Source organism: Nycticebus coucang, chromosome 22 (genome assembly GCF_027406575.1).
Source record: "Nycticebus coucang isolate mNycCou1 chromosome 22, mNycCou1.pri, whole genome shotgun sequence".
Lineage (NCBI taxonomy): Eukaryota > Metazoa > Chordata > Mammalia > Primates > Lorisidae > Nycticebus > Nycticebus coucang.
The window spans coordinates 7,569,688-7,595,784 of NC_069801.1; the positions used below are offsets into that span (position 1 = coordinate 7,569,688).

General features: G+C 46.6%; 1 protein-coding gene across 1 annotated transcript in view; it reads left to right on the forward strand.

Annotated features, from left to right (window-relative positions):
- The window catches only part of PEX14 (peroxisomal biogenesis factor 14), a 147,346-nt gene that overhangs the window by 101,989 nt on the left and 19,260 nt on the right, over positions 1-26,097 (forward strand). The window contains exon 4 of the mRNA XM_053577317.1: positions 12,929-13,057. Coding sequence (XP_053433292.1) covers positions 12,929-13,057 — 129 coding nt within the window. The remainder of the gene's footprint in view (positions 1-12,928; positions 13,058-26,097) is intronic.

The window sequence follows — 26,097 nt, forward strand, 5'->3', positions numbered from 1 at the left end:
CCCATTCATCCTTAGTTGAGGATCTCCCGTTACCTCCAGGAATTGTTGCAGACAAGATTCACTGAGTGCTGAAAATGAGAGGGTAAAAGTTGGAGAGAAAGTACAATGTATCACCTTTAAGCTGTACGATAACTTCAAAAGGAAAGATGTTAACTTTGTAGTGGAGAACTCCATCAGAAACCGCAGTAACTATAAGCTAATACAGGGAAAGCTGAATTAAAAAGAAGGCGAGAGAAAAGAGCATTAAGTCGATCAAAAGGAAAACAAGATGGTGACATGAAACATATAAACCCCCAAATTTCAATATTTACATTAAATGTCAATGGACTAAATACTCCTTTGAAAGTGCAGTTTTTCAAGATTACATTAAAAAGACTAAACCTGCTCATGCCTATAATCCTAGTATTCTGGAAGGCTGAGGCAGGAGGATCTCTTGAGGCCAGGAGTTTGAGACCAGTGTGAGCAACAGTGAGACCCTATCTCTACTAAAAATAGAAAAAACAAGCTGAGTGTGGTGATGCATACCTGTGGTCCCAGTTACTTGGGGAGGCTGAGGCAGGAAGGGTGGCTTGAGACCTGGAGTTGTAGGTTGCAGTGAGCTATGATGACACCACTGCAGTCTAGCTGGGGCAATAGAGCTAGACTCTGTCTCAAAAAACAGGAAAATACTAAACCCCATTCATTGGTGCTTACATCAGACACACACTTTAATGTAAATACACATAAGAATTAAAAGTAAAGTGATGGAAAAAGATATAGTATGCAAACATTAACAAAAAGAAACCTGGTACTAATATCAGACAGGTGGGCTTAAATGTCCGAGATAAAGAGAAATTTCAGAGTGATAAAATGGTCAGTTACCATGGAGATGAACATTTCTAAATATGTACACACCTAATAACATAGCTTCAATACACTTAAAGCAAAATTGGACAGAACTGAAAGAAAACTAGACAAATCTATCATACTGAGAACTTTTAAAAGTTCTTTCTCAATTGGTAGTACAAACAAAGCAATCAAGATTCTAATACAGTTATCAGACTTGCCTTACTATATAGAACATTGTACCAAATGGAGACAGCAAAGACAGATCGTGTTTAACTTCATTAGTTGTCAGAGAAATGCACATTAAAACCAGACTGAGCTACCACTCCACACCTCCCAGGACGGCCAGAGTGGAATACCGAGGACTTTGGCATTGAGCGTAGAATCACTAGAACTCTCCTGCGGTGTTCGTAGGAGTGCCCATAGGGATGGCCACTTTGAAAATTGTTTTTTGTTTGTTTGCTGTTTTGAGATGGAGTCTCGATCTGTTACCTAGACTAGAATGTAGTGGCATCATCCAAATCCTGAGCTCAAGCCCTCCTCCCGCCTCACATCCCCAGTAGCTGGGACTCCAAATCCTGAGCTCAAGCCCTCCTCCCGCCTCACATCCCCAGTAGCTGGGACTCCAAATCCTGAGCTCAAGCCCTCCTCCCGCCTCACATCCCCAGTAGCTGGGACTCCAAGTCCTGAGCTCAAGCCCTCCTCCCGCCTTACATCCCCAGTAGCTGGGACTACAGGCCTGTGCCACCATGCCTGGATAATTTTTCTATTTTCAGTAGAGATGAGGGTTCCCTCTTGCTCAGGCTGGTCTTGAACCCCTGAACTCAAGGGATCCTTCTGCCTCGGCATAATCCTTCTGCCAGGATTATAGGTGTGAGCCATTGCGTTTGGCTGGAAATTGTTGACAGTATCTGTTATCGCTAATAATAGGCATACTCTATAATCCAGCAATTCCTCTCTGAAAGAATGTTGGTAGTAGCACTATTCATAGATTGTCGGAAACTGGAAACAACAGATAAATTGTGGTTTGTTCTTAAGCTTTCTGCGAACACTATACAACAATGAATGGGCTGTGGCTGTGTGTAGCAACATGGGTTACTCTGACAAGCGTAATGTTGAGCAAAAAGAAGCCCTTTAAAGAAGAACACGTCTGTGTTATTTCACTTATATAATGTATTCGATAACAAGCAAACTTGGTCTGTAGGATCAGAGGGTAGGTAATGACCGAGAAAAAACGTGAGGGGTGCTACTGGAGGCTGTTACTCTGTTTATTGATCTGGGTGATAGTTAGATGTTTTCACCATCTACCATTTGATAATCCATTAATCTGTACACTTAAAGTGTGCACACTTCTGTATGTATTCTGAACACCAACACAAGTTTACTTAAAGCTATGATGAGACAATTTTACCTGTCAGAATGGCAAAGATAATGGCTCGATAGCATCGTGTAGGCAAGATTGTGGGAAACAGGCACACACATTGGTGGGGACGTAGTAGAAACAACCTCTAAGGAAACCAGTTTGATAATAATTACCAGCATTAAAACTGCACGAGTCTGTTCCTAGGGATATACTTGCCCTTGTGTATGTAGGTGTACACAGGGTGTATACAGAACCTTTTGTGATGACTTTGTTTACAGCATGTTCAGTAGAAGACAAGTTAAATAAATTACAATAGAACCTCTGTAAGTTGATCACTCAAGGGACTGCAACAAACCATTCAACATACGGAGGAGGTGAACATAAGGGTCTAGGCCTACTCTACTGATGAGTACATGTGGTGCATGTCGGTCTGTGAAAGTTAGGTCAACTTTAGGTGATGAGTGGGGGCACTGCTGCCACCTGCGGCCACATGGGATAGGCAGCGCAAAGTCCCACAAGGTGCTACAACACTCTGAGCAGGGCTCCTTAGTTGTGTACCTTGGCAGCCCTGAATAGCTGGGTGGTGGGATTCAGAGTTTAAAAGGTAGGGCCATGGCTGGGCATGGTGACTCACACTCGTAATCCTAGCACTTTGGGGGGCCAAGGCAAGAGGATCCCTTGAGCTCAGGAGTTCAGCCTGAGCAAGAGCAAGACCCCATCTCTTCAAAAAATAAAATAGTTACCTGGGAGTTGTAGAGGGCACCTGTAGTCCCAGCTATTCAGGAGGCTGAGGCAGGAGGATTGCTTGAGTCTAGGAGTTTGAGGCTGCAGTGAGGTATGATGGAGCTACTGTACTTTAGCCTGGGCAACAGAGCAAGACTCTATCTCTTCCCCAAAAATGTATAAAAACTCCTAAAACACTCTCTAACACTTGGGTTTCATACATTTTGGCTGTTATTTCTAGGTAGAGCATGGAAATACTAATGATTTCTTTTTATTGTTTTCTGGGTGCTTTTCTTTATTTTCCATCTTTTCTGCAATTGACATGTGTTATTTTTACTGTATGTAGATATATCTATATATTATGTTTTAGAAAATATACGTAGATGAATAGATTGACAAATACTCATCCATTGTAAGAAATTGGGCTAAAGGAGTCTTAGGGAGACCCCATTTAAGAGGTAAGGAGAATGAGATCTTAGCTCTCTCACACTGCCTAGTAAAATAAGCATTCAAATACTTATGGATCAGTTGAGTGTTATGTATTTATCTCTCTACTAATAATGTTGATGATAGCAGCTGATACCAGATTTATTTGAGCCACACAAATAAATGGTGACAAAATAATTTACGTGTTGACCTATTAGGACATAGCATGTTTTAATGTGTTAATATTTGATTAATATGCGCCCTTTAAAAAAAATCTGATAGCTGCATAGTAATTTAAATCTTTAGGAAGTAAGTTGAATGCCAAATAATAAACCTTCTAATCAAGTATTTAAGATTCAAGATGTGAAAGAAAGCCCCAAAGGAACGTTTATAGCATTCAGCGGAGTGAAGAGTGTGCCCCAGTGCACAGAACTCTTGTGACAAGGTTTTCTTTAAGGAACAAAAATCTCCACCTTGATTTGTGTCTTACAGTGGAGTTGTTTCTCAAATCAGGCTGTTTCAAGGAACATATGAAATAGCGTATGGCTGTCCCTCCCATCCCAAAGCAAATGTTTGTTTTGTTGCAGTGATGGAAACATTTCCATTGGTGAAGCAAATATTTAGAGCTGAAAGAAACATTTGGGCAGCCAGGATGTGTCAAAATAGAACAGATGTCTGCCATTTAAAAACACATTTTTTTAAAAAGCCACCTTGTACTTGGCTGCTGTGGTTGCAGCTACAATGGGTTAAGCAAGAAGTTAGGAAGGAGCTGTGGGTGTCACTCTCATCCAGTTCCTGGGCACGGCTCTGTACCTTTGTCTGTCTTGGTTTTTCTCTTTCAGAAAGTGGAGTTAACCATTATAAGTGATTTTGTTCAGGAGCAAGGTTTGTTTAGGTGTTTTCCCCATAAATATTTTCTTTGTTCTTAAAACTTAATTTATCCTTTTGAATCAGAAATCTGTTCACATGGGTCAAAATTCACAAGGATATGCCGTGAGAAGTCTACCTTCATTGGCTGTTCCCCAGCCAATAGTCTCTCCATATATAACCAGTATTACCAGTTTGTCTATGCTCTTTTTATTTCATGGGTTTAGACACAACCCAGTTACATGTGTTTGTGTAGAGACAGATACATACTCTTTTTTTTTTTTTTAACATAGAGGCCCTGTTTACCCGTCACTCAGTTTCCCCTTTGCTCTCTGTATTCTTTTTGTTTTTCTCCTTTTGGGAGGATTGATTCTAAGAGTTTGCTTGTTTAAAATGTGTTGACTGGCCGGGCACAGTGGCTCACCTCCTGTAATCCCAGCACTCTGGGAGGCCAAGGCAGGCGGATTGCTTGAGCTTAGGAATTTGAGACCAGCCTGAGCAAGAGCGAGACCCCATCTCTACTACAAACAGAAAAACTAGCTGGGTGTGGTGGCAGGCACCTGTAGTCCCAGCTACTCAAGAAGCTGAGACAATAGAATCACTTGAGCCCAAGAGTTTGAAGTTGCTGTGAGCTATGACGGCACAGCACTCTACTCAGGGGGACTGAGTGAGACTATCTCCAAAAAAAAAAAAGAAAAAATGTATTGACTGTGTCAAGTAGCAGCGGGGAGCAGCAGCTTGTCTTTGCTGTGTGTGGAGTACCCTGTGTGAGAATCCAGTTCTGTCTCGGGGGCTGGGTTGTGAGCAAGTTACTCCCCCTCTCTGTGCGCCCTTTTTTGATCTATGAAGCAGACAGGGAAAAGGGAATAGGAATTAGACCAGATGAACTCTAGTTTTTCTTCCAGTTCTGAATTTGTTTGGTTGTCAAAGGCAAGTTGATTTTTTGGTTTAAACCAATCTTCACCGCCTCTTCTGAAACAGGAGGAAGATCTAAGTATCGTTAAAAGTGTTTATCAATTTGGCTTTTCTACCCATGCACAAACACACATTTGGTTTACCTGGCCCTTGGCATTTGAGTAGTAGTGACTCCTGATTACCATCCCTGGGTCTTTAAGGACGTGGTTGTTTCAGTAGAACTTGTTCGGTGTACCGTGGGAAGGGCTGACTTCTCAGTCTGTTGCCAAAGACCAGCTGGATCAGAGATTGCTGTTTGTGACATTCAGAAACGATATTTGTCCTACTATTAATCCTCTGGAATTGATCAAGTATCGAAAGTAACTCCTCTTCTTTATTGTTTCTAATTTAGCGGAGAGGGATTGAAAGGGAAAAAAAATAAAAACCTTTAGACTATATAGATCTAAAAATAGACATCATGGATGCGGATTGGAAACCCTCCCAGTCTTTCATCTAAGAGATCTCAATTTGTGTTACACAGAGGGGCAGCTCACTTCTGTCATGTTCACCAGTTATACTACTCCCCAGAGAAGCTCAATAAATTTTATAGGAAAGTTTCCTCCTTATGCGGAAGGAGCTAAGCTCAATGACTGGTACGTCTGATATAATTTAGGGCTCCAGGGGAGTATGTCTTCCTTGTGGAATGACCTATCAAAAGTAAATGTACAGAAACTTTTGATCTTGGTTGATTTGGCCGTGCCACTGATACTACTGGGCACTGGACCCTGTGACCCCAGCCTGTCTGCTTTGGAATTAAACTGCTCCCTCAAACTTGCAGTTAGGTCACTGCTAAAATGGTCCTTCTGCAAGCTTCACTGGTCGTGACTTTGGAGCTTGCCTGCTGATGTTCTATAGTTTCCACAACTAACTCTTTGATACCTCCAGACTTGGACTTGGTTGAGTTTTAACGTCCTCCTTCTGTCTCTCTGAGAGGCAGAGGTCCCCCGGGTTGATTTTAGGAAAGCCGGGCTGCCTTGTCTTTAGACTCCAAGTGGAACAAGCCCACCAATTTCCTTAGTCTTCTGGCCGGCAGTGAAAGACATTGTGCCCTGGCTTTTTTTTTTTTTTTTTTTTTAATTTTTTTTTTCTTTTTAAGGATCAAGTGAGCATGTCTATTTATTTATTATTTTTTTTTGTAGAGACAGAGTTTCACTTTATTGCCCTCGGTAGAGTGCCGTGGCGTCACACAGCTCACAGCAACCTCCAACTCCTGGGCTTAGGCGATTCTCCTGCCTCAGCCTCCCGAGTAGCTGGGACTACAGGCGCCCGCCACAACGCCCGGCTATTTTTTTGTTGCAGTTTGGCTGGGGCTGGGTTTGAACCCGCCACCCTCGGTATATGGGGCCGAAGCCCTGCTCACTGAGCCACAGGCGCCGCCCCGTGTGCCCTGGCTTTTTACTCCGTGATTTATGCTGGGAGACGTGGTGAGGTGATAGCCAGTGTCCTTTTGTCTTTGTGTTTGTTTTTCTTCCACATTTAATGTATTTAAAGGATATATTGTCTTTATGGTTCACTGGGATAAGGAAAGATTGCTGCAAGTTTTAATGAGACGTCCCTCAGTGCTGTGTTGAGATAAAAATTATCTTCTTGGTTAGATATCTTTCTTTCTTTCCTTAGGTGGCAGAAGGCAGTGTTTTGCTACTTTTTGAAATAGCATTTCCACCTAACGATTTTTGGAAGGATACTGAGAGGACGTGCCGTTTCAGGGCATCATCAGCAACTTTTCCTCCTGTTGTTTGAACTTGCCTCATTTAAGGAGAAGGGAAAGTCTCCCATCTTGTTCTTGAATTTACACATCAACAACAAGATAGTGGGAACCAGTCTCCCCCCCCCCCAAATCAATTTTTATAAAAACTCTTTCGTTCAGGATGATGACATTTGGAACTAATTTTCTCAAAAACTGTTCCCACTGCTTGGGAATAGTTAACCAGTACAGAAGAAAGCATTTTGCTTATTTGCTTAATATTTTAGCCAAATGAATTAGACAGTTTGGGGGGCTGGGGGAGGGGGGATAAGAAAGTGGGTGGGGGGGCCCCATAAACAAGGTGATATATAATATTTTTTTTGTTCTCCTTTTAAATAAATACCGATCAGCTTTATGTTCAGAGACAATAGGAGCCGTTGGCTTAAATTTGCAGTTTACTGTATTTATGGCTGTAATATCAAGGTGCTGCCGTCGTAATTTCATGCCCCAATGAGAAGAGCAAGGTCGAAGCAAATGCTTCCATCGGCATCTGCTAACACACTAACTCATAAACAAGGCCCGGCTGGATCAGGTGGCACGGAATAATACAGGCTAATGAAATACAGCACAGCTTTCCATTACTGTTAGTTTTTACAGTGTCGTCATTACGTGTAATTTATGTTTAAAAAATTCAATTTTATACAAGGCACTGGGAAATAGGGGTCTACAGGTCATCCAACGACTTTTAGAGGCTCTGAGAGTCCTTATTGTACTCTACTGTTCCAACAAAATGTTAATAAAATAAAATAAAAATACTTTTTCCCTCTCCCCTCCTGGCACCTTTTCTGTGAGAGAGTTGATTTTTCTTTTAATTTAGCGAGTATTTTTAGCCAGCTGTCTTCTCTGCCTCATCTTCTTCCAGAGCATACCAGGCAGATAACTACTTATGTTCTGAGAGGTGACCTCTGCTTAGTCTCCACGAGTCCCAGATGAATCTCCCCAGTCTTGGAAACAGAGGGACCCTGAGGGTGGGGGAGGAAGAGGTCTGAGTTGCCAGCCCTTCACTGTCACCCTTTGCCACTGTTCCTCCAGCCCTGTCCCTATAATCCCAGTCAGAGTTAGACTCCATATTTTGATTATTAAACTTGGGCTGGGCCAGAAAGTACTGCCAGGCATTCATTACCTTGCTTATTTTCAAACTGTCCCTCACCTCCCTGTCCTGGTGGTTGTTTGACCTGAGAGATGTAGAGAACACTGCTGTCTTCTATCATCCGTCTTTCTGCTTCATCTGCACTGGAACAGGCCTGGCGGCAGTGTCCAGTGGTCACTAGGGACAGCACTGAGGTTTCTCATTCTGAGAAGCCCTCACACAGCCTGTCCCATGGGAAAAAGACAGCCCTCCGGGTGCCAGGTTTGGTCTGAGTGGGATGGGGAAGGACCCTGGGGCATCACACTCACATCACAGCCAGAGCCATGCAGCTCACAAAGTCAGTCATCTTGGTTTTGTTTGCATTTTAACAGGAGCCTTGAGAAAAAGAAAGAAAATTTATCTTCTAGGGGATAAAAATAGGCAGGTACGGCAGCCCTGCAACCACACAGTTCAGATGCTGCAGTGGTGACCTGGGGGTTTATTAATCTATAGGGTGGAGGCCACTTGTTCTGTTCTTTTGAAAGAAGCCCAGTCTGAAGAAGAAATCCTGGCCCAGCTTCTGCACGGGTGAAGGGAGCAGCTCTGGGGCTTTGTGGAAGTAGACTCCAGAGAACTGAAGGAACAAGGAGTCTGCCTCTATTCTGGGTGCACAAGATCTTCACCCAGAGAGTTCAGTTTGAATTGAGAGTTCTCAGTTTTGCAGATCAGGTGAAGTGTAACTTTCTACCCGCCCCCAGAGTCAAGGCCCAGCATCCTGGGCCTTGGCCTTGTCGATCAGAAGCTCCTTCGTGTGCTTTCTCCCCCTGTTGGCTACAGCTAGTGAGTGGTGGGAATAACGGCTAATAATTCGTTAGCGTTATTCTCTACCCATGATACATATTTTAATTGTCGGCGCTGCACACTGGGTGGCGGTGGGGGGCAGCCGGTAGCTCTTGAAAATTGCCAAGTGGCAGAGGAGAAGTTACAGAAGAATCTCTTGATGCTCCATGCTGTTCATGTCCAGTAATGCAGAGTGACACCCCAACTAAAAGAAAATTCTAGGCTTTATTAAAATTGACTAATTCTTCCAAAGGCAGCAGCCAAAGGAAGACCTAGGGCAGACGGGGAGGGGAGGAGGACGCGCACCGTAGGACAGGGAGCCCTTTGCTCCTGTCTCCCTTCTGCTCAGCCCCTGTTCAGTCACTCTGCGGTGAGATGATTTCTTGCAGATAGCAATCAGCTAGAAGGAAGTGTGTGTGTCTAATTTGCATGAGATTATTTAAAACAAAAAAAAAAAAAGGTCTGCATTAGTCAGGGTGATGGTAAACAACGCAAAGAGATGCCTTTTATAATATAGTGTGTGCCTCAGCTTTCAGAGCCAAATATAATTCACTTACAATTGGCAGTTTCCTTTATTATTCCTTTTAACCTTTTGGATTCTGCAAGGACTCAGTCTAAGATCTGCACTCTTTATCTCGGCAGGGCTGGGAAAGATGGAGCTAGGGCATCTGATGTCTTATATGTGTGTCCTGTGGCAACACCTTGTCCTGAAGGCAGGGTCATCTCAGCACCAAGAGCCGGTGAGTGGGTAGATAACAGGTTGTGATCTGGAGAGAGGTCAGTGACCCCTGCTTAGTCTCCGTGAGTCCCAGATGAATCACCTGAGCCCTGCCCCGCCAGTTCTACCTCAGCCAAGGACACTCCATTGGAAGAGGACACTTAGGGATGTACAGGTGCCTGTCTGTGAGAGGTGTTTGGATTTGATTCGGGTTAGAATGTTAGAACAAGACCAGGACAAGGACATTTTACCTTGTCACTCTAGTATTGTTCAAAAGTTGTCCAAGTGTCATTGCAGGTAGGAGCCAGGGAGTAAGTTCCTGTGTTGTTCCCATATTGCCTCAAGGCTCGGCCCCCACAGCCACTAATGCCAAAGGGGGCGGGTTTGAAGCTGCAGGCTAGCTAACCAACAATGACAACTGCAACAACACCAACAAAAATAGCCGGGCATTGTAGCGGGCACCTGTAGTCCCAGCTACTTGGGAGGCTGAGGCAAGAGAATCACCTAAGCCCAAGAGTTTGAAGTTGCTATGAGCTGTGACGCCATGGCATTATACCGAGGGCAACATAGTGAGACTCTGTCTCAAAAAAGAAAAAAAAAAATATCACCTCAAAACAATATTCTTTGGCTCTTGAGAGCGCCTAGGCTGGGGATGGGAGAAGAAAATTTAATCCTTCTCTATGGCTCTTTATTGAGATTGAAGACTGAAAATGTAAGTTCTGAATCTCTGTGATGTTTTATAAGTCTTTGGTAAAGTGGAAAGTCACCAGGCTGGAGAGGAAGAGCCTTGGGTTGTCATCAGCATTACCATTCTCTTGGACCAGCAGGACGTGGGCTACCTGTGTTTTTAATCAGTTGAATGAGGGCAATGACTGGGAGAATGGTCCAGCTCTGAAATTTATTACTCAGTGAGATTGTTAGAATGCTCTTTAAAAAAAAAAAAGGAAGTAGAAGAAAAAGCGTTCATTTATTGTAACTAAATCCAAATCCTGACTCTCCTAGAGAACAAGTGCTATCAGAATTCCAGCCAGTGTAAATTTAGAGCATCAAATGATAAGGTCTCTGCAAAACAAGCGCTTGGAAGAAGTGCTGATGCCCTTTAAACTGTGGCCTCACCAGTGGGCTCAGCTGTGAAAATGCAAGGAACATGTTTTATTAGGAAAATAGGCTTTGTAAAAGCTCAGGGCCAGAGGGCGGAGCAACAGGCAGGGAGTCCTGTCCCTTTAACCAGCTCCGGTTCTCAGGGCCGCAGCACAGCCTGTAACTTACTGTATATTTCCCCAGTGTTAAACATTATCGTACTTGTTTATATTTGAAAGAGCCAAAAGGGAAAATGAGAATGCAACTGAATGCTCCTTTTGGGAAAATTATCCTCATTTGCAGCCAGCGGCTGACAAGGCACACGAGCCACCAGGTTTATAAACTTCCGTAGTGTCCCAGTGACCATCAGCCTGTGCCGACATCGCAGATGCCTCTCACTTCTCTAATGGCTGATTATGAACTGGTTAAAAGAATGTCTTTCTTGCTAAGACTCTGAAAGGGGTCCCCTTCCTATTTATTAGGAGTGTTCGGAATCACTATGCGGGCCAGAGCCCGAGAGGCACAAACTGGGGGAGCGTGTTCTAGGTTGCTGCCTGGCTGATGGGGTGTCCTGTCTGTTCTTCTTGGAGGTGAAATGGTGGGTAAAGCAATCCCTTTGCAGCAAGATGGGGAGTCAGGGAGAGGGAACATGCCCTGTCTATTGCTATATCACTGAACTTGCGCTTTTGCTTTTGGAAGGTGATAAGCGCCAGTAAGTGATCCACCTTGAACCCTGAAAGCATCTTCACCCACCCACCAGTCTGCAGAGAGCAGAGTGCCACCCTCCAGACTCCCCAGTGGTGTAACCTTGCTGCCTCTGGCCAGCTCCGCTGTGAGAAGAAACAAAAGGGGGGAAGAGCTGCAGTTTTAAATGGGGACAGACCTTCACTGCTTAGGGCAGAGAAGGAAAGAAGAGGTCCAGGGCCATTTAGACTAGTTCGGGCATTCTCCCTTGCGCGGTTGTAGTAGGACACACAAAGTTCAGCTCACGCGTTGGTACAGTGCAGGGCAGAGCTGCACTCTGAAGCATTAATGGGCACCATCTATTAGCCCCTAGGCACGGAGTAGGAGGCATCATGCTTTTGAAGATGCTGATCCTCAGATCCTCCTTGTACTTCATCTACCCCCAGGGGCAAATATACCATGCTGTGGGCCTCTAATGGAGAGCTGCCGACCAGATGTGGAAAAGCTCTCGGCTCTAGTTTAAAAGCTCTGTGTTGCGGCTCGACTGGATGTTGGGATTCCCGGAACAGCATGGACTGGACGAGTGGTCTTCTGCAGAGTAGCAGTGACCTCCCAGCCTCCTTTCCTAACCCTCGGCAGCTAGAGCGCCTCTGTGCACACGGCTGCTTTCCCAAGTTGCCCCCCGGGCAGTTCTTCTCATACCTGGGCACCACACTTCACTCCTGTATTTTGGGTTCATCAGTGCCTTCCTCTTCCAAGAGTCACTGTCCCCAGTCGGCCTCAAACCCGTTGAACATATCCCAGCTGTGTGCCCGCTGGAAATGTGGTCTTCATGGGGTTTTCACTTGCCTTTTATTCTTCCATGGGCAAATCCTCTCCACATGTTATAGCCACTGCAGATGGCGCCCTGCTATTTCCTGATGTCCCCTGTGCTTTGTGGTTTAGTGTTAGGAGGATTAAAAAAAGAAAAAAAGGAAAAGAAAAACTAGCCAAAGGCGATATAGGCAGCCTATGATAGGCTGGAGTAATAACCATCTGAAAGTTTGGGCCTGGCCTTGTTTTGATCTGTTTTCTTGTTTTATTTTCTTCTTCACATTCTATATCCCATTCATACTAATCACAGTCGGTCCTGATTTTTCCTTTTATTTCTGCATTTGTCATAAAATAAAGCAAATTATTCCCGTCTTTGGAAACGATCTAGACTAATTAGTCGTCTCACCCAATAATTAGTTTTTTGTTTCCCTGTCTGTTTTCATGCATTATTGTTAGTTTTTTCCCCTCTTTTTTTTAACACCATTACAGATTAAAATGAGCCACATTTGCAGTTGATGGTATCTGTTTTCAGGGGGAAGAATGGAGAATTGCAGTACCGAGAGACTTCAAAAGCAGCAATAAACTCAAGGATAAATTAAGGAAATTGAATGAGCCACATTTGGAAGCAGTGTTGAGGCTAATATTCTGTCGCTTAAGGTTAAATTGCAACTGAGAGAGGTTCGGGAGAATCTGAAATTGGGAAGGCAACTTACTGGGATGCTAGGCATTCTGTGCATAGGGCCTTTTCTCGGTGAAGATTTTGTTGCGGCCATAGACATTGGCAAAAAGTACTTACCTGCAATTATGTCCGTTTCTTCCCAGGCTTGACAGATGAAGAGATTGATTTGGCTTTCCAGCAGTCGGGCACTGTTGCTGATGAGCCTTCGTCCTTGGGCCCAGCCACACAGGTGGTTCCTGTCCAGCCCCCTCACCTCATTTCTCAGCCATACAGTAAGTCAACCATTCAAACTCCAACTTAACCTTGGTTGGGATTCAGGACTCTGGCCAAAGATTAGTGTTTTGCATCTCCCAGACTCGCCAACCTGGAGGAAACTGAGAACAGTAGAAAAAGCTCTCTGGTTTCCCTAAAGAATGTGACACACCCAAATCTTCTCACAGACACTTTTATCTAAGTGAAAAAGAAAGGTCTAAGAAGAGACGAGGGACCAGAACACTTGAGTTTATTGAGTTGTTGCAAGTATTTTGGTTATGTACAAGGAATTGTAAAACTACCTACTGGTTTGGTTTCTGTTTTCTTGTGAGTGCTTTTGAATGTTACTGTTTCACTAATAATAACATGAACATCTTCTAACTCTTGACTGCATTCTTGTTTGCTCACTGAAATAACTTAGCTTCTAATTTTATTTTTTAAAGTTAATATTTTTAGTTGTAGCCAGTTTTTTCCTTCCCTCCCTTAGTCATGCAATAGCAGTCTGTTAAGAATTTCAGGTTAAAATGTAAAGGTTCTTTTTGAATGCTTAATTTAATTATTATGTGAGATCATGACCCACAAGAGGTTTTTGTAGTTTTTAAATGAAAGCTACTGTAGGAATAAACTTTCTTCACTCTGGTAATAAACCTCTATCTCAAACACAGCTAGAATTTCTTCTTTAAGTTATGTATAAAAAGTCTAAAAAGGTTAAAATTGGCTCCAAAGCTATGGAAAATAGCTCAATTTTGTTTTCTTTAATGTAACTCAGCACTGGATCTATTATCTTTCCAAATGCCTTTTCTATAATTGTCTTCATTTTAATTGTCTATCTCAAAAGTTTTATTTTTTCAAAAAATGATTGAAAACAGTGTGAGATTTCAGATTTTAAAGGGTTTATTTTAAAACAACGGCTTTCTCTTTGATCCCACAACACATAGTGTGAAGTGAGTTTCTTCCTCTCACTCGCCTTTGCTTTCAGTTGGCTCTGTTGCAGCAGGGCAGGAGTGAGCAGCACAGCAGGCAGAGCCAGCGAGGCCTCTCGTCCCTGTCCTTGCAGGGGCAGCCAGTGTGTCGAGGGCCAGAAAGTGAGACTCTGTCTCTAGAAAAAAAAAAAAAAAAAGAATCTGCTTTGTGTGTCATGGATCTCAGTTAGATATCTCCTCCAGTTTTGGGCCGGGGCCGGGTTTGAACCCACCACCTCCAGTAAATGGGGCCGGCACCCTGGCTCCTTGTTTTGCTCTCTGGATGAGGCTGAAGGGGTGAGGCCAGGGAGCACTAACTCAGGTGTATCCGTCCGTCAGTACCTGCCTAACCAGCCTCTCTGGGGAGCAGAGCTTCATTGGCCAGCACTGGACTGTTTTGGGGCTGGTGGGTCAGATTTGTGACTTGTCAGCTTGGACCCATTTCTCCTCCCTGGTCAGCATTCTTTTCAATCCATTGGGTTTGCTTTGGGTCTTAAACCTATTTACATGTTTCTTTTTAACCAAAGGCTAAGTCTCTACACTGTTTCTTTAGTTGTGTCCCTGGGCCCAGCCATGTAATGGGATTTGTTGAGGATAGGCCGTGGCAGCTGGGGTGTAGAATTTTCTAAGATGCACATCTGTTCTAGTCCAGCTGTTTCCTCCCATCTCATCTACTTGGAAGCTTCTTGCTCAGACAAATTATTCTGGTTGGTCACAGAGTTGGCCTATATGCCACATGTTTACCTCCTTTCTGTAGGCGAAAAGGGTTAAACTGTTATTCCTTCTGAAAGAGGCAAAAAAATGGGGTGAGGAGGGCAGTTCAGTCATATAAACCATTCTCATGTCCAGAAAACTCTGAGAAAAAGCACTATATGCTGAGGTATTTAGGTAGGAGTATTTTAAAGAGTTTCCCACCCCTAAAAATAAAATATATCTTCTTAGAGACAGACTTCTTCCTGCTTTGACACTAGTATAAAAACAATGATAATGGTAATTTTAAATACCTGAAGTTTTTAGTTGTCACCGTGGAGCTTCGTTCTTCTTGTACCATTGCTCCTTTCAGCTACGGGGGCGACTACCTCTTCACTTCTGTACTTTTGCCAAGAGGTGTCAAAACTGTTGAAAAAAAAAAAAAGCTTGATTTTGATTAATACAGAGAAACAAGACTTTGCCTGACTGATAATAAAACTGATAAATGACATTTGAATTACTTGTAGCGGTAATTTATTACATAAAATATCTTTTATTTGACATGCGATTAGTTGCTAGAAGCATCACTCAATCTGACTAGTTTAAACATGCTCTAAAATGAACCCCAGTAAAAACCAGGGCTGTCTGCTGCTGGCGTTATGAAATATACTAATCCTGGAGTGAGGGAAAAATCTGACTTTAAATATTTAAATGATTAATTGGGTTTATATATATTTTTTTACCTTTCTAACCCCCTTAATTACAAGCAAACTCAGGGGAGTTTCTGAACGAGGTGTGCAATCTGCATGCTTATCACTGAGGCATTGTCTGCGTCCGGGAGGGATTTACAGCCTCTGTTCATGTGTGTTCCTGCTGATTTTAATGTCTAGATCCCGGCAGCCTTTCTTTCCCATTTCTTGGCTTTTTAAGGACATCCCATCTCTGAGCCCAAGCCTAGAAAATGGATTTCTGTGGGCCCATCCCTACATGCTTATGTCTCAGGATAGGTTAGCTTTTCTGAGATACCCCATGGAGCCCAGTGCTCACAGAGCGTCACCTCTGGACTTGCTGGGCCAGAGGCAGAAGTGCCACTGGGTGCGTCTTAATATTTCTGCTCTTTGGTGAACGTGGTTGGCTTTGAGATGTTAGTAAATGCTAGTGTCAGCAAAGAGAACGCAGCACCTGCCAGAGTGGTACCACTTTGATTCTTCGTGTTTATTAAGCACTGAATGCCCAGTACTGTATCACATGAAAGACACAAACATCATCTTAAAGAATCTTGCCCATTCTTTGGGAAACATAAGATAAACTCTTAAGAATAAGAATAATATAAGACTTTGTGGTTTAATGCCAAAATTAATTATACAGACAAGAAATTCTATAAGAATACAGAAAAGAGAAAAATTAAGACAAGAAATTCTATAAGAATACAGAAAAGAGAAAAATTAATGTGGGCTGGAGAAGTCAGGGAAGGCTTTTGTGAAAGTAGTGGGAGTTGACACCAAGGGGGAAGCTTCGTGTCACCTGGTGTAAGTGTAAACCACTGTTCTCTGGCTTAAAAGAAAGTTGGTAGAGTTCATGAAAAGACACGCTGTGGTTGGGGAAAAGATTTGACATTCCGTTTCCTATTCTGGTTTCTTTTTGTTTGACTTTCAACTGGGAATCAGCATGATGTGCAGGCCTGGCATAGTCCTGAACTTAGGGTCCTGATAAGTGCTGGATTGACTGACTCATACCAAGCTGATTTGTCCTCTTTCCTTCCAGGGAGACACAAAGCCAGGTAGCTTTGAGATATAATCAGGGCCAGTAAAATTTTTTGGATAATACTATTTTCTTAGGCTTAAACCTCTTCCCGCCACTGTCTTTAGTAAACAGTTTAAGTCCCTTCAAAGACTGACCTGTAGCTTCAGGTTCCTCTTCTTAAAATAAGGTGTCAGTGTCTGAGGCTCGTGGAAGGCTTTGAACCCTTTGGAGATCCTGAGAGGGACAGAGTTATCAGTCTGCTTTTTTGTAGCCCTGCTTAGGAGCAGGTGCTTCTCGCTGGCTTCTTTAATTCACCGGGCAGTAGTTGAACTGGACACCCGCGCTGTGCCAGGCCCTGTTCAGAAGCCTCGGTGAAGAGATTAACGAGGTCTCCAGTTGCTCCGTCTGGGAGGAAAGGCAGTTAAGCAAACACAGCAGTGCCTGTGAAGTGTGCCCAGGTGTGGAAGGTGGCACCAGCTGGGAAGGGAAGCTTCAGAGAGCAGATGTTCAAGTGGGTCTGGGGGATGATTGGTTCAGCCATCAGGCAGGATGGACAGGGAGTGTTCCAGGTAACATCGTGAGCTTAAGAAACTCTGGGTCATGCAGAGCAGCTGCAGCATTGGCTGGGAGTGTCAGAAGAGACAGCTGGAGCAGGGTGGCCTGGTCACCCTGACAGAGGACAACTAAAAGCACAGTGATGTTATTTTTGAGGCCATATTATTCTTAGACTGATATTGACATTATTTCTATCACCTAAGCAGATGCCTCATGGGGTATCAAGGAGGACATCCTGGAGGGTGTTTGCCTGAGGCATTTGTCCCCGTATCCCCCATTACCTTTGCGTGGCCAGCTCATTGCTGCTCTTCAAGTTGGGGCCAGCATCGACAGCACCGGGCAGTCTCCGACGTGGAAGTTCCGACTGGCCCTCTCAGTTCCCTGCTTCCCCGACACCACACCAAAACATTTATTTCAGTGTCTTCCCTGTTATAAGTTATGAGCCTTTTTTGTCTTAATCTGATGGCCCGAGGCTATGACTGAGCAGGCATTCTAGCAGTGCTCAGGGAATGGCAAACAGTGGTAGTTTGTCCTCTGCCAGGCTGCCGTGGGATAGCATTGAGCTGCCCTGGTGACCAAGCAGTGCGACGGCCCCCATGCATGGCCTGTGCTGGCTGCTCTGGGCAGACTGTGGAAGCAGTAGGAGCAGGCCTTGCTTCTAGGAGTCACTGTTTGTCATAGAGGGATGCCCCGTGCCTGGGGAAGGACGGAGGAGACTCACTGTGTACCCTGTTTTGGTGGCCATGTTGAGAGTTTTCAGAGTCTGGAAGCCAAGGAAACTCCCAGAATGCCAGTCTCACTGAAGGCTTTCTGGTGTGTGCAGGACTTGAACTGGCTTTGAGGTCAGTAAACTGGGACCAAACCTAAGCTAGCAAGAAGGCCTGGGGTCAGGGGAGGCCTGAGTGTGAGCGAAACCCAGGTGACTAAACAAGGCACACGCGTGTGCTCCCACCAGGAGGTAGCACAGGAATGTCGCTTCTTTCTCTCTCTCCCCATCTCTCTCTCCATCTCTCTCTCTCCCCATCTCTCTCTCCATCTCTCTCTCCCCATCTCTCTCCCCATCTCTCTCCCCATCTCTCTCTCCATCTCTCTCCCCATCTCTCTCTCCATCTCTCTCTCCCCATCTCTCTCTCCATCTCTCTCTCCCCATCTCTCTCTCCATCTCTCTCTCCCCCATCTCTCTCTCCATCTCTCTCTCCCCATCTCTCTCCCCATCTCTCTCTCCATCTCTCTCCCCATCTCTCTCCCCATCTCTCTCCCCATCTCTCTCTCCATCTCTCTCTCCATCTCTCTCCCCATCTCTCTCCCCATCTCTCTCCCCATCTCTCTCTCCATCTCTCTCTCCCATCTCTCTCCCCATCTCTCTCTCCATCTCTCTCCCCATCTCTCTCCCCATCTCTCTCCCCATCTCTCTCTCCCCATCTCTCTCTCCATCTCTCTCTCCCCATCTCTCTCTCCATCTCTCTCTCCCCATCTCTCTCCCCATCTCTCTCTCCATCTCTCTCTCCATCTCTCTCCCCATCTCTCTCCCCATCTCTCTCCCCATCTCTCTCTCCATCTCTCTCTCCATCTCTCTCTCCCCATCTCTCTCCCCATCTCTCTCTCCATCTCTCTCCCCATCTCTCTCCCCATCTCTCTCCCCATCTCTCTCTCCATCTCTCTCTCCCCATCTCTCTCTCCATCTCTCTCTCCCCATCTCTCTCTCCATCTCTCTCTCCCCATCTCTCTCCCCATCTCTCTCTCCATCTCTCTCCCCATCTCTCTCCCCATCTCTCTCCCCATCTCTCTCTCCATCTCTCTCCCCATCTCTCTCCCCATCTCTCTCCCCATCTCTCTCCCCATCTCTCTCCATCTCTCCCCCCATCTCTCTCTCCATCTCTCTCCCCATCTCTCTCCCCATCTCTCTCCCCATCTCTCTCCCCATCTCTCTCCCCATCTCTCTCCCCATCTCTCTCCCCATCTCTCTCTCTCTCCATCTCTCTCCCCATCTCTCTCCCCATCTCTCTCCCCATCTCTCTCTCTCTCCATCTCTCTCTCTCTCTCCATCTCTCTCCCCATCTCTCTCCCCATCTCTCTCTCTCTCTTCATCTCTCTCTCTCTCTCCATCTCTCTCCCCATCTCTCTCCCCATCTCTCTCCCCATCTCTCTCCCCATCTCTCTCCCCATCTCTCTCCCCATCTCTCTCTCTCTCCATCTCTCTCCCCATCTCTCTCCCCATCTCTCTCCCCATCTCTCTCTCTCTCCATCTCTCTCTCTCTCTCCATCTCTCTCCCCATCTCTCTCCCCATCTCTCTCTCTCTCTCCATCTCTCTCTCTCTCTCCATCTCTCTCCCCATCTCTCTCCCCATCTCTCTCTCTCTCCATCTCTCTCCCCATCTCTCTCCCCATCTCTCTCCCCCATCTCTCTCTCTCTCCATCTCTCTCTCTCTCCCCATCTCTCTCCCCATCTCTCTCTCTCTCTTCATCTCTCTCTCCATCTCTCTCTCCATCTCTCTCCCCATCTCTCTCTCTCTCTTCATCTCTCTCTCCATCTCTCTCCCCATCTCTCTCCCCATCTCTCTCTCCATCTCTCTCTCCATCTCTCTCTCCATCTCTCTCCCCATCTCTCTCTCTCTCTCCATCTCTCTCCCCATCTCTCTCCCCATCTCTCTCCCCATCTCTCTCCCCATCTCTCTCCCCATCTCTCTCCCCATCTCTCTCTCTCTCCATCTCTCTCCCCATCTCTCTCCCCATCTCTCTCCCCATCTCTCTCTCTCTCCATCTCTCTCTCTCTCTCCATCTCTCTCCCCATCTCTCTCCCCATCTCTCTCTCTCTCTCCATCTCTCTCTCTCTCTCCATCTCTCTCCCCATCTCTCTCCCCATCTCTCTCTCTCCATCTCTCTCCCCATCTCTCTCCCCATCTCTCTCCCCATCTCTCTCTCTCTCCATCTCTCTCTCTCTCCCCATCTCTCTCCCCATCTCTCTCTCTCTCTTCATCTCTCTCTCCATCTCTTCTCTCTTCTCCATCTCTCTCCCCATCTCTCTCTCTCTCATCATCTCTCTCCATCTCTCTCCCCATCTCTCTCCCCATCTCTCTCTCCATCTCTCTCTCCATCTCTCTCTCCATCTCTCTCCCCATCTCTCTCTCTCTCTCCATCTCTCTCCCCATCTCTCTCCCCATCTCTCTCCCCATCTCTCTCTCTCCATCTCTCCCCATCTCTCTCCCCATCTCTCTCCCCATCTCTCTCCCCATCTCTCTCTCTCCATCTCTCCCCATCTCTCTCCCCATCTCTCTCTCTCCATCTCTCCCCATCTCTCTCCCCATCTCTCTCTCTCCATCTCTCCCCATCTCTCTCCCCATCTCTCTCCCCATCTCTCTCTCTCCATCTCTCCCCATCTCTCTCCCCATCTCTCTCTCTCCATCTCTCCCCATCTCTCTCCCCATCTCTCTCCCCATCTCTCTCTCTCCATCTCTCCCCATCTCTCTCTCTCCATCTCTCTCCCCATCTCTCTCCCCATCTCTCTCCCCATCTCTCTCCCCATCTCTCTCCCCATCTCTCTCCCCATCTCTCTCCCCATCTCTCTCCCCATCTCTCTCCCCATCTCTCTCTCCATCTCTCTCTCCATCTCTCTCCCCATCTCTCTCCCCATCTCTCTCCCCATCTCTCTCTCCATCTCTCTCTCCATCTCTCTCTCCATCTCTCTCTCCATCTCTCTCCCCATCTCTCTCCCCATCTCTCTCTCCATCTCTCTCCCCATCTCTCTCCCCATCTCTCTCCCCATCTCTCTCCCCATCTCTCTCTCCATCTCTCTCCCCATCTCTCTCCCCATCTCTCTCCCCATCTCTCTCTCCATCTCTCTCTCTCTCCATCTCTCTCCCCATCTCTCTCCCCATCTCTCTCCCCATCTCTCTCTCCATCTCTCTCCCCATCTCTCTCCCCATCTCTCTCCCCATCTCTCTCCCCATCTCTCTCCCCATCTCTCTCCCCATCTCTCTCCCCATCTCTCTCCCCATCTCTCTCTCCATCTCTCTCCCCATCTCTCTCCCCATCTCTCTCCCCATCTCTCTCTCCATCTCTCTCCCCATCTCTCTCCCCATCTCTCTCTTCATCTCTCTCTCCATCTCTCTCCCCATCTCTCTCTCCATCTCTCTCCCCATCTCTCTCTCCATCTCTCTCTCCATCTCTCTCCCCATCTCTCTCCCCATCTCTCTCCCCATCTCTCTCCCCATCTCTCTCCCCATCTCTCTCCCCATCTCTCTCCCCATCTCTCTCCCCATCTCTCTCCCCATCTCTCTCCCCATCTCTCTCCCCATCTCTCTCCCCATCTCTCTCCCCATCTCTCTCCCCATCTCTCTCCCCATCTCTCTCCCCATCTCTCTCCCCATCTCTCTCCCCATCTCTCTCCCCATCTCTCTCCCCATCTCTCTCTCCATCTCTCTCTCCATCTCTCTCCCCATCTCTCTCCCCATCTCTCTCCCCATCTCTCTCTCCATCTCTCTCTCTCTCCATCTCTCTCCCCATCTCTCTCCCCATCTCTCTCCCCATCTCTCTCCCCATCTCTCTCTCCATCTCTCTCCCCATCTCTCTCCCCATCTCTCTCCCCATCTCTCTCCCCATCTCTCTCCCCATCTCTCTCCCCATCTCTCTCCCCATCTCTCTCTCCATCTCTCTCTCCATCTCTCTCTCCATCTCTCTCCCCATCTCTCTCCCCATCTCTCTCCCCATCTCTCTCTCCATCTCTCTCCCCATCTCTCTCCCCATCTCTCTCCCCATCTCTCTCTTCATCTCTCTCTCCATCTCTCTCCCCATCTCTCTCTCCATCTCTCTCCCCATCTCTCTCTCCATCTCTCTCTCCATCTCTCTCCCCATCTCTCTCCCCATCTCTCTCCCCATCTCTCTCCCCATCTCTCTCCCCATCTCTCTCTCCATCTCTCTCCCCATCTCTCTCCCCATCTCTCTCCCCATCTCTCTCCCCATCTCTCTCCCCATCTCTCTCCCCATCTCTCTCCCCATCTCTCTCTCCATCTCTCTCCCCATCTCTCTCCCCATCTCTCTCTTCATCTCTCTCTCCATCTCTCTCCCCATCTCTCTCCCCATCTCTCTCCCCATCTCTCTCTCCATCTCTCTCTCCATCTCTCTCCCCATCTCTCTCCCCATCTCTCTCCCCATCTCTCTCCCCATCTCTCTCCCCATCTCTCTCCCCATCTCTCTCCCCATCTCTCTCCCCATCTCTCTCTCCATCTCTCTCCCCATCTCTCTCCCCATCTCTCTCCCCATCTCTCTCCCCATCTCTCTCCCCATCTCTCTCCCCATCTCTCTCTTCATCTCTCTCCCCATCTCTCTCCCCATCTCTCTCTCCATCTCTCTCCCCATCTCTCTCTCCATCTCTCTCTCCATCTCTCTCCCCATCTCTCTCCCCATCTCTCTCTCTCTCGCTCCCATTTCTTTGCTAGTTTAGGGACAAATCTCATTTTTTGCTACATAAAAGTTACTGGTTTGTTTGTAAAGAAAATATTTCTCTAAAATTTCGAAGAAATTGTGTCTGTCTTCTGCTGTCCTCATCGCTAGTCTAGATTAGCAAGCGCTCTGTCCATTTTGTTTCCTGTGTGTTGCTCCTGTTTTGGTGCCACACGGGGGCCAAATAAATGCCACTGTGGTTGTCGAAGAGGGCCAGAATCGTAGGGAAGAACTACATCAAGTGATCCTTTCCTTAGGTTTCTTAGTAGGAGTCTTAGGTGTTGCTGGTAGTTGGTATTATGGCTGTGCTGACTGTGTGTTTTATAAAATCAGCTGTAGATAAGAGAAAACAAGAGTTACATAAATGTGCGGCAGTCCGGCCTTCAGGGACTCGGCTCTGCCTCATTGTTCTGCGTCCCTGATGCCTGGCTGGCATCTATCTTGTGGTCCAAAGTGTCCCATCTGCCACCCAGCCAGTGAGAGGGGAGAGAAGGAAAGAGAAGGGCAGGCCGCCTTCTAAGGGCACTTCTGAAAACTGCCCAGGTCATTTCCACTTTCTCCCTCTTGGCTGGACCTCAGCCTCACAGCCAGCCCCGTCCACAAGGGAGGCTGAGAGTCTCAGTCCTCATTCCGCAGGGCACGTCGTCAGCTTTGCACGTCCCCTGGGAAGTTGAGTTCTGATAAACACTAAGTTCAGGGATGGGCGCCTCTGGACTGGGGAAGAACACAGTAGGAACACATCGGTGTTTGGAAAGTTTTAGCTGGTAAATTAGGTGGGTTTAGAATTGCTAATTTTATTATAGTTCTATGTTGTATTCTTTTATATGTATCAAATACTCGGGGTACATTTTTACGAGTGGCATTAGCCTTCTCAGGCCTTGCTTCTTCCTTTGATCTCAAATGTTAACGGAGCAGGGGGAGAATCCACACTGCTGGGTGGGGTTCTGTCACCGCTGACTTCCTTTAGCTTCTTAAAAAATTCCTGAACAGACTTTATTTTTTAAAAATCAGCTTTATTGGGCAGCACCTGTGGCTCAAGGAGTAGGGTGCCGGCCCCATATACCGGGGGTGGCAGTTCAAGCGTGGCCCCGGCCAAAAACTGGAAGAAAAAAAAAGAAAACAGCTTTATTGAGGTATAATCTCCATAAAATGTGTCCATATTAATTGTACAATTTGAGTGTGGTAAGTATATACCCCCGAAATACATGACTACATCGTAGAACATTCTCAACACTCGAAAAGGTTCCCTGGTGTCCCATTGCCAGCCAACCCCAAATCCTGCTTCCAGAGCACCCACCGATCTGCTCTGTTGCAGTCTCCCCCGTGTTCCTCCCCAGGTTCTGTGTAGCTGGAACCGTGCAGTGTGCACTCTGTGTGTGTGTGTGGGTGTTGTGTGTAGCTGGAACCGTGCAGTGTGCGCTCTGTGTGTGTGTGTGTGGGGGGGTGTTCTGTGTGTGTGTGTGGGTGTTGTGTGTAGCTGGAACCGTGCAGTGTGCGCTCTGTGTGCGTGTGGGGGGGGTGTTCTGTGTAGCTAGAACTGTGCAGTGTGTGCTCTGTGTGTGTGTGTGGGAGGTGTTCTGTGTAGCTGGAACCGTGCAGTGTGTGCTCTGTGTGTGTGTGGGGGGTGTTCTGTGTAGCTGGAACCGTGCAGTATGCGCTCTGTGTGTGTGGGGGTGTTCTGTGTAGCTGCAACCGTTCAGTGTTCGCTGTGTGTGTGTGGGAGTGTTCTGTGTAGCTGGAACCATGCAGTGTGCTCTGTGTGTGTGTGTGTGGGTTTGTTCTGTGTAGCTGGAACCGTGGAGTGTGCGCTCTGTTTGTTTGTGGGGGTGTTCTGTGTAGCTGGAACCGTGCAGTGTCCGCTCTGTGTGTGTGGGAGGTGTTCTGTGTAGCTGGAACCGTGCCGTGTGCGCTCTGTGTGTGTGTGGGGGTGTTCTGTGTAGCTGGAACCGTGCCGTGTGCGCTCTGTGTGTGTGTGGGGGTGTTCTGTGTAGCTGGAACCGTGCAGTGTGCGCTCTGTGTGTGTGTGTGTGTGTTCTGTGTAGCTGGAACCGTGCCGTGTGCGCTCTGTGTGTGTGTGGGGGTGTTCTGTGTAGCTGGAACCGTGCAGTTGCGCTCTGTGTGTGTGGGAGGTGTTCTGTGTAGCTGGAACCGTGCCGTGTGCGCTCTGTGTGTGTGTGGGGGTGTTCTGTGTAGCTGGAACCGTGCAGTGTGCGCTCTATGTGTGTGTGTGTGTGTTCTGTGTAGCTGGAACCGTGCTGTGTGCGCTCTGTGTGTGTGTGGGGGTGTTCTGTGTAGCTGGAACCGTGTAGTGTGCGCTCTGTGTGTGTGATGGAGGTGTTCTGTGTAGCTGGAACCGTGCAGTGTGCGCTCTGTGTGTGTGGGAGGTGTTCTGTGTAGCTGGAACCGTGCAGTGTGCGCTCTGTCTGTGTGGGGGTGTGTTCTATGTAGCTGGAACCGTGCAGTGTGCGCTCTGTGTGTGTGTGTGGGTGTTCTGTGTAGCTGGAACCGTGCAGTGTGCACTCCATGTGTGTGTGTGGGAGGTGTTCTGTGTAGCTGGAACCGTGCAGTGTGCGCTCTGTGTGTGTGTGTGGGTGTTCTGTGTAGCTGGAACCGTGCAGTGTGCGCTCTGTGTGTGTGGGGGGGTGTTTTGTGTAGCTGGAACCGTGCAGTGTGCGCTCTGTGTGTGTGGCTGCTTTTGCTAAGCAGGGTGCTGGAAGTCAGGCTTTTCTGTGCACACCAGAGTGCCTTCCTCTCACTGTTGAGTGGTGTCCACTGCACCACAGATGATCTGTCCACCCGTGATGCACTTGGGGTTGTTTCCAGTTTTGAGCTATTAAGAATAAAACTCTTTCGAAGATCTGTGTACAAATCTTTGTATGTTTCATTTCTCTTGGGGGGATGCCTAGGAGTGGAATTGCCGGTTTTCATGTTAAATGTGTTTAACTTTATAAGAAACTGCTGACCTGTTTTCCAAAGTGGTTGCATCATTTCATCTTCTCACCAGCAATGTTCAAGAGTTCTACTTTCTACATAGCCTCAATAGTTGGTGTTCTCAGTCGTCTTTAATTTTAGTGATTTTAATGTTAACAGTGTACAGTGGTAGCTTGGGTTTGCATTTCTATGGTGACTGGTCAGGCTGAGCATCTTTTTAAGAGCTATTGCCCATTTGCATGTCTTTTTTGGTGTGGAAATGTCTGTTCTAATCTTTTGCCCATTATTGTCTTCTTAACTAAGTTGAAAGGGTTTTTTATGCATTCTGGATTCAACTCCTTGGTTAGATGTATGATCAACAGTCATTCCCAGTCTGTGGTTTGCCTTTTTGTTTTCTTCTTTAAAGAGATGGGGTCTCTGGTGGTACCTGTGGCTCAAAGGAGTAGGGCACTGGCCCCATATGCCGGAGGTGGCAGGTTCAAAGCCAGCCCCAGCCAAAAACTGCAAAAAAAAAAAAAAAAAAAAAAAAAAAGAGATGGGGGTCTCATTCTGCTGCTTAGGCTAGTTTTGAACTTCTGGGTTTAAACCATCCTCTCACCTCAGCCTCCCTAGTCACTAGGATTATAGGTGTGAGCCACCGTGCCTGGATAACATTGTCTTTTGAAAAGCAAAAGATTTACATTTTTATGACATCTGTTTTTTTCCTTTTATAATTCATGGTTTTTGTGTCCTATTTAAGA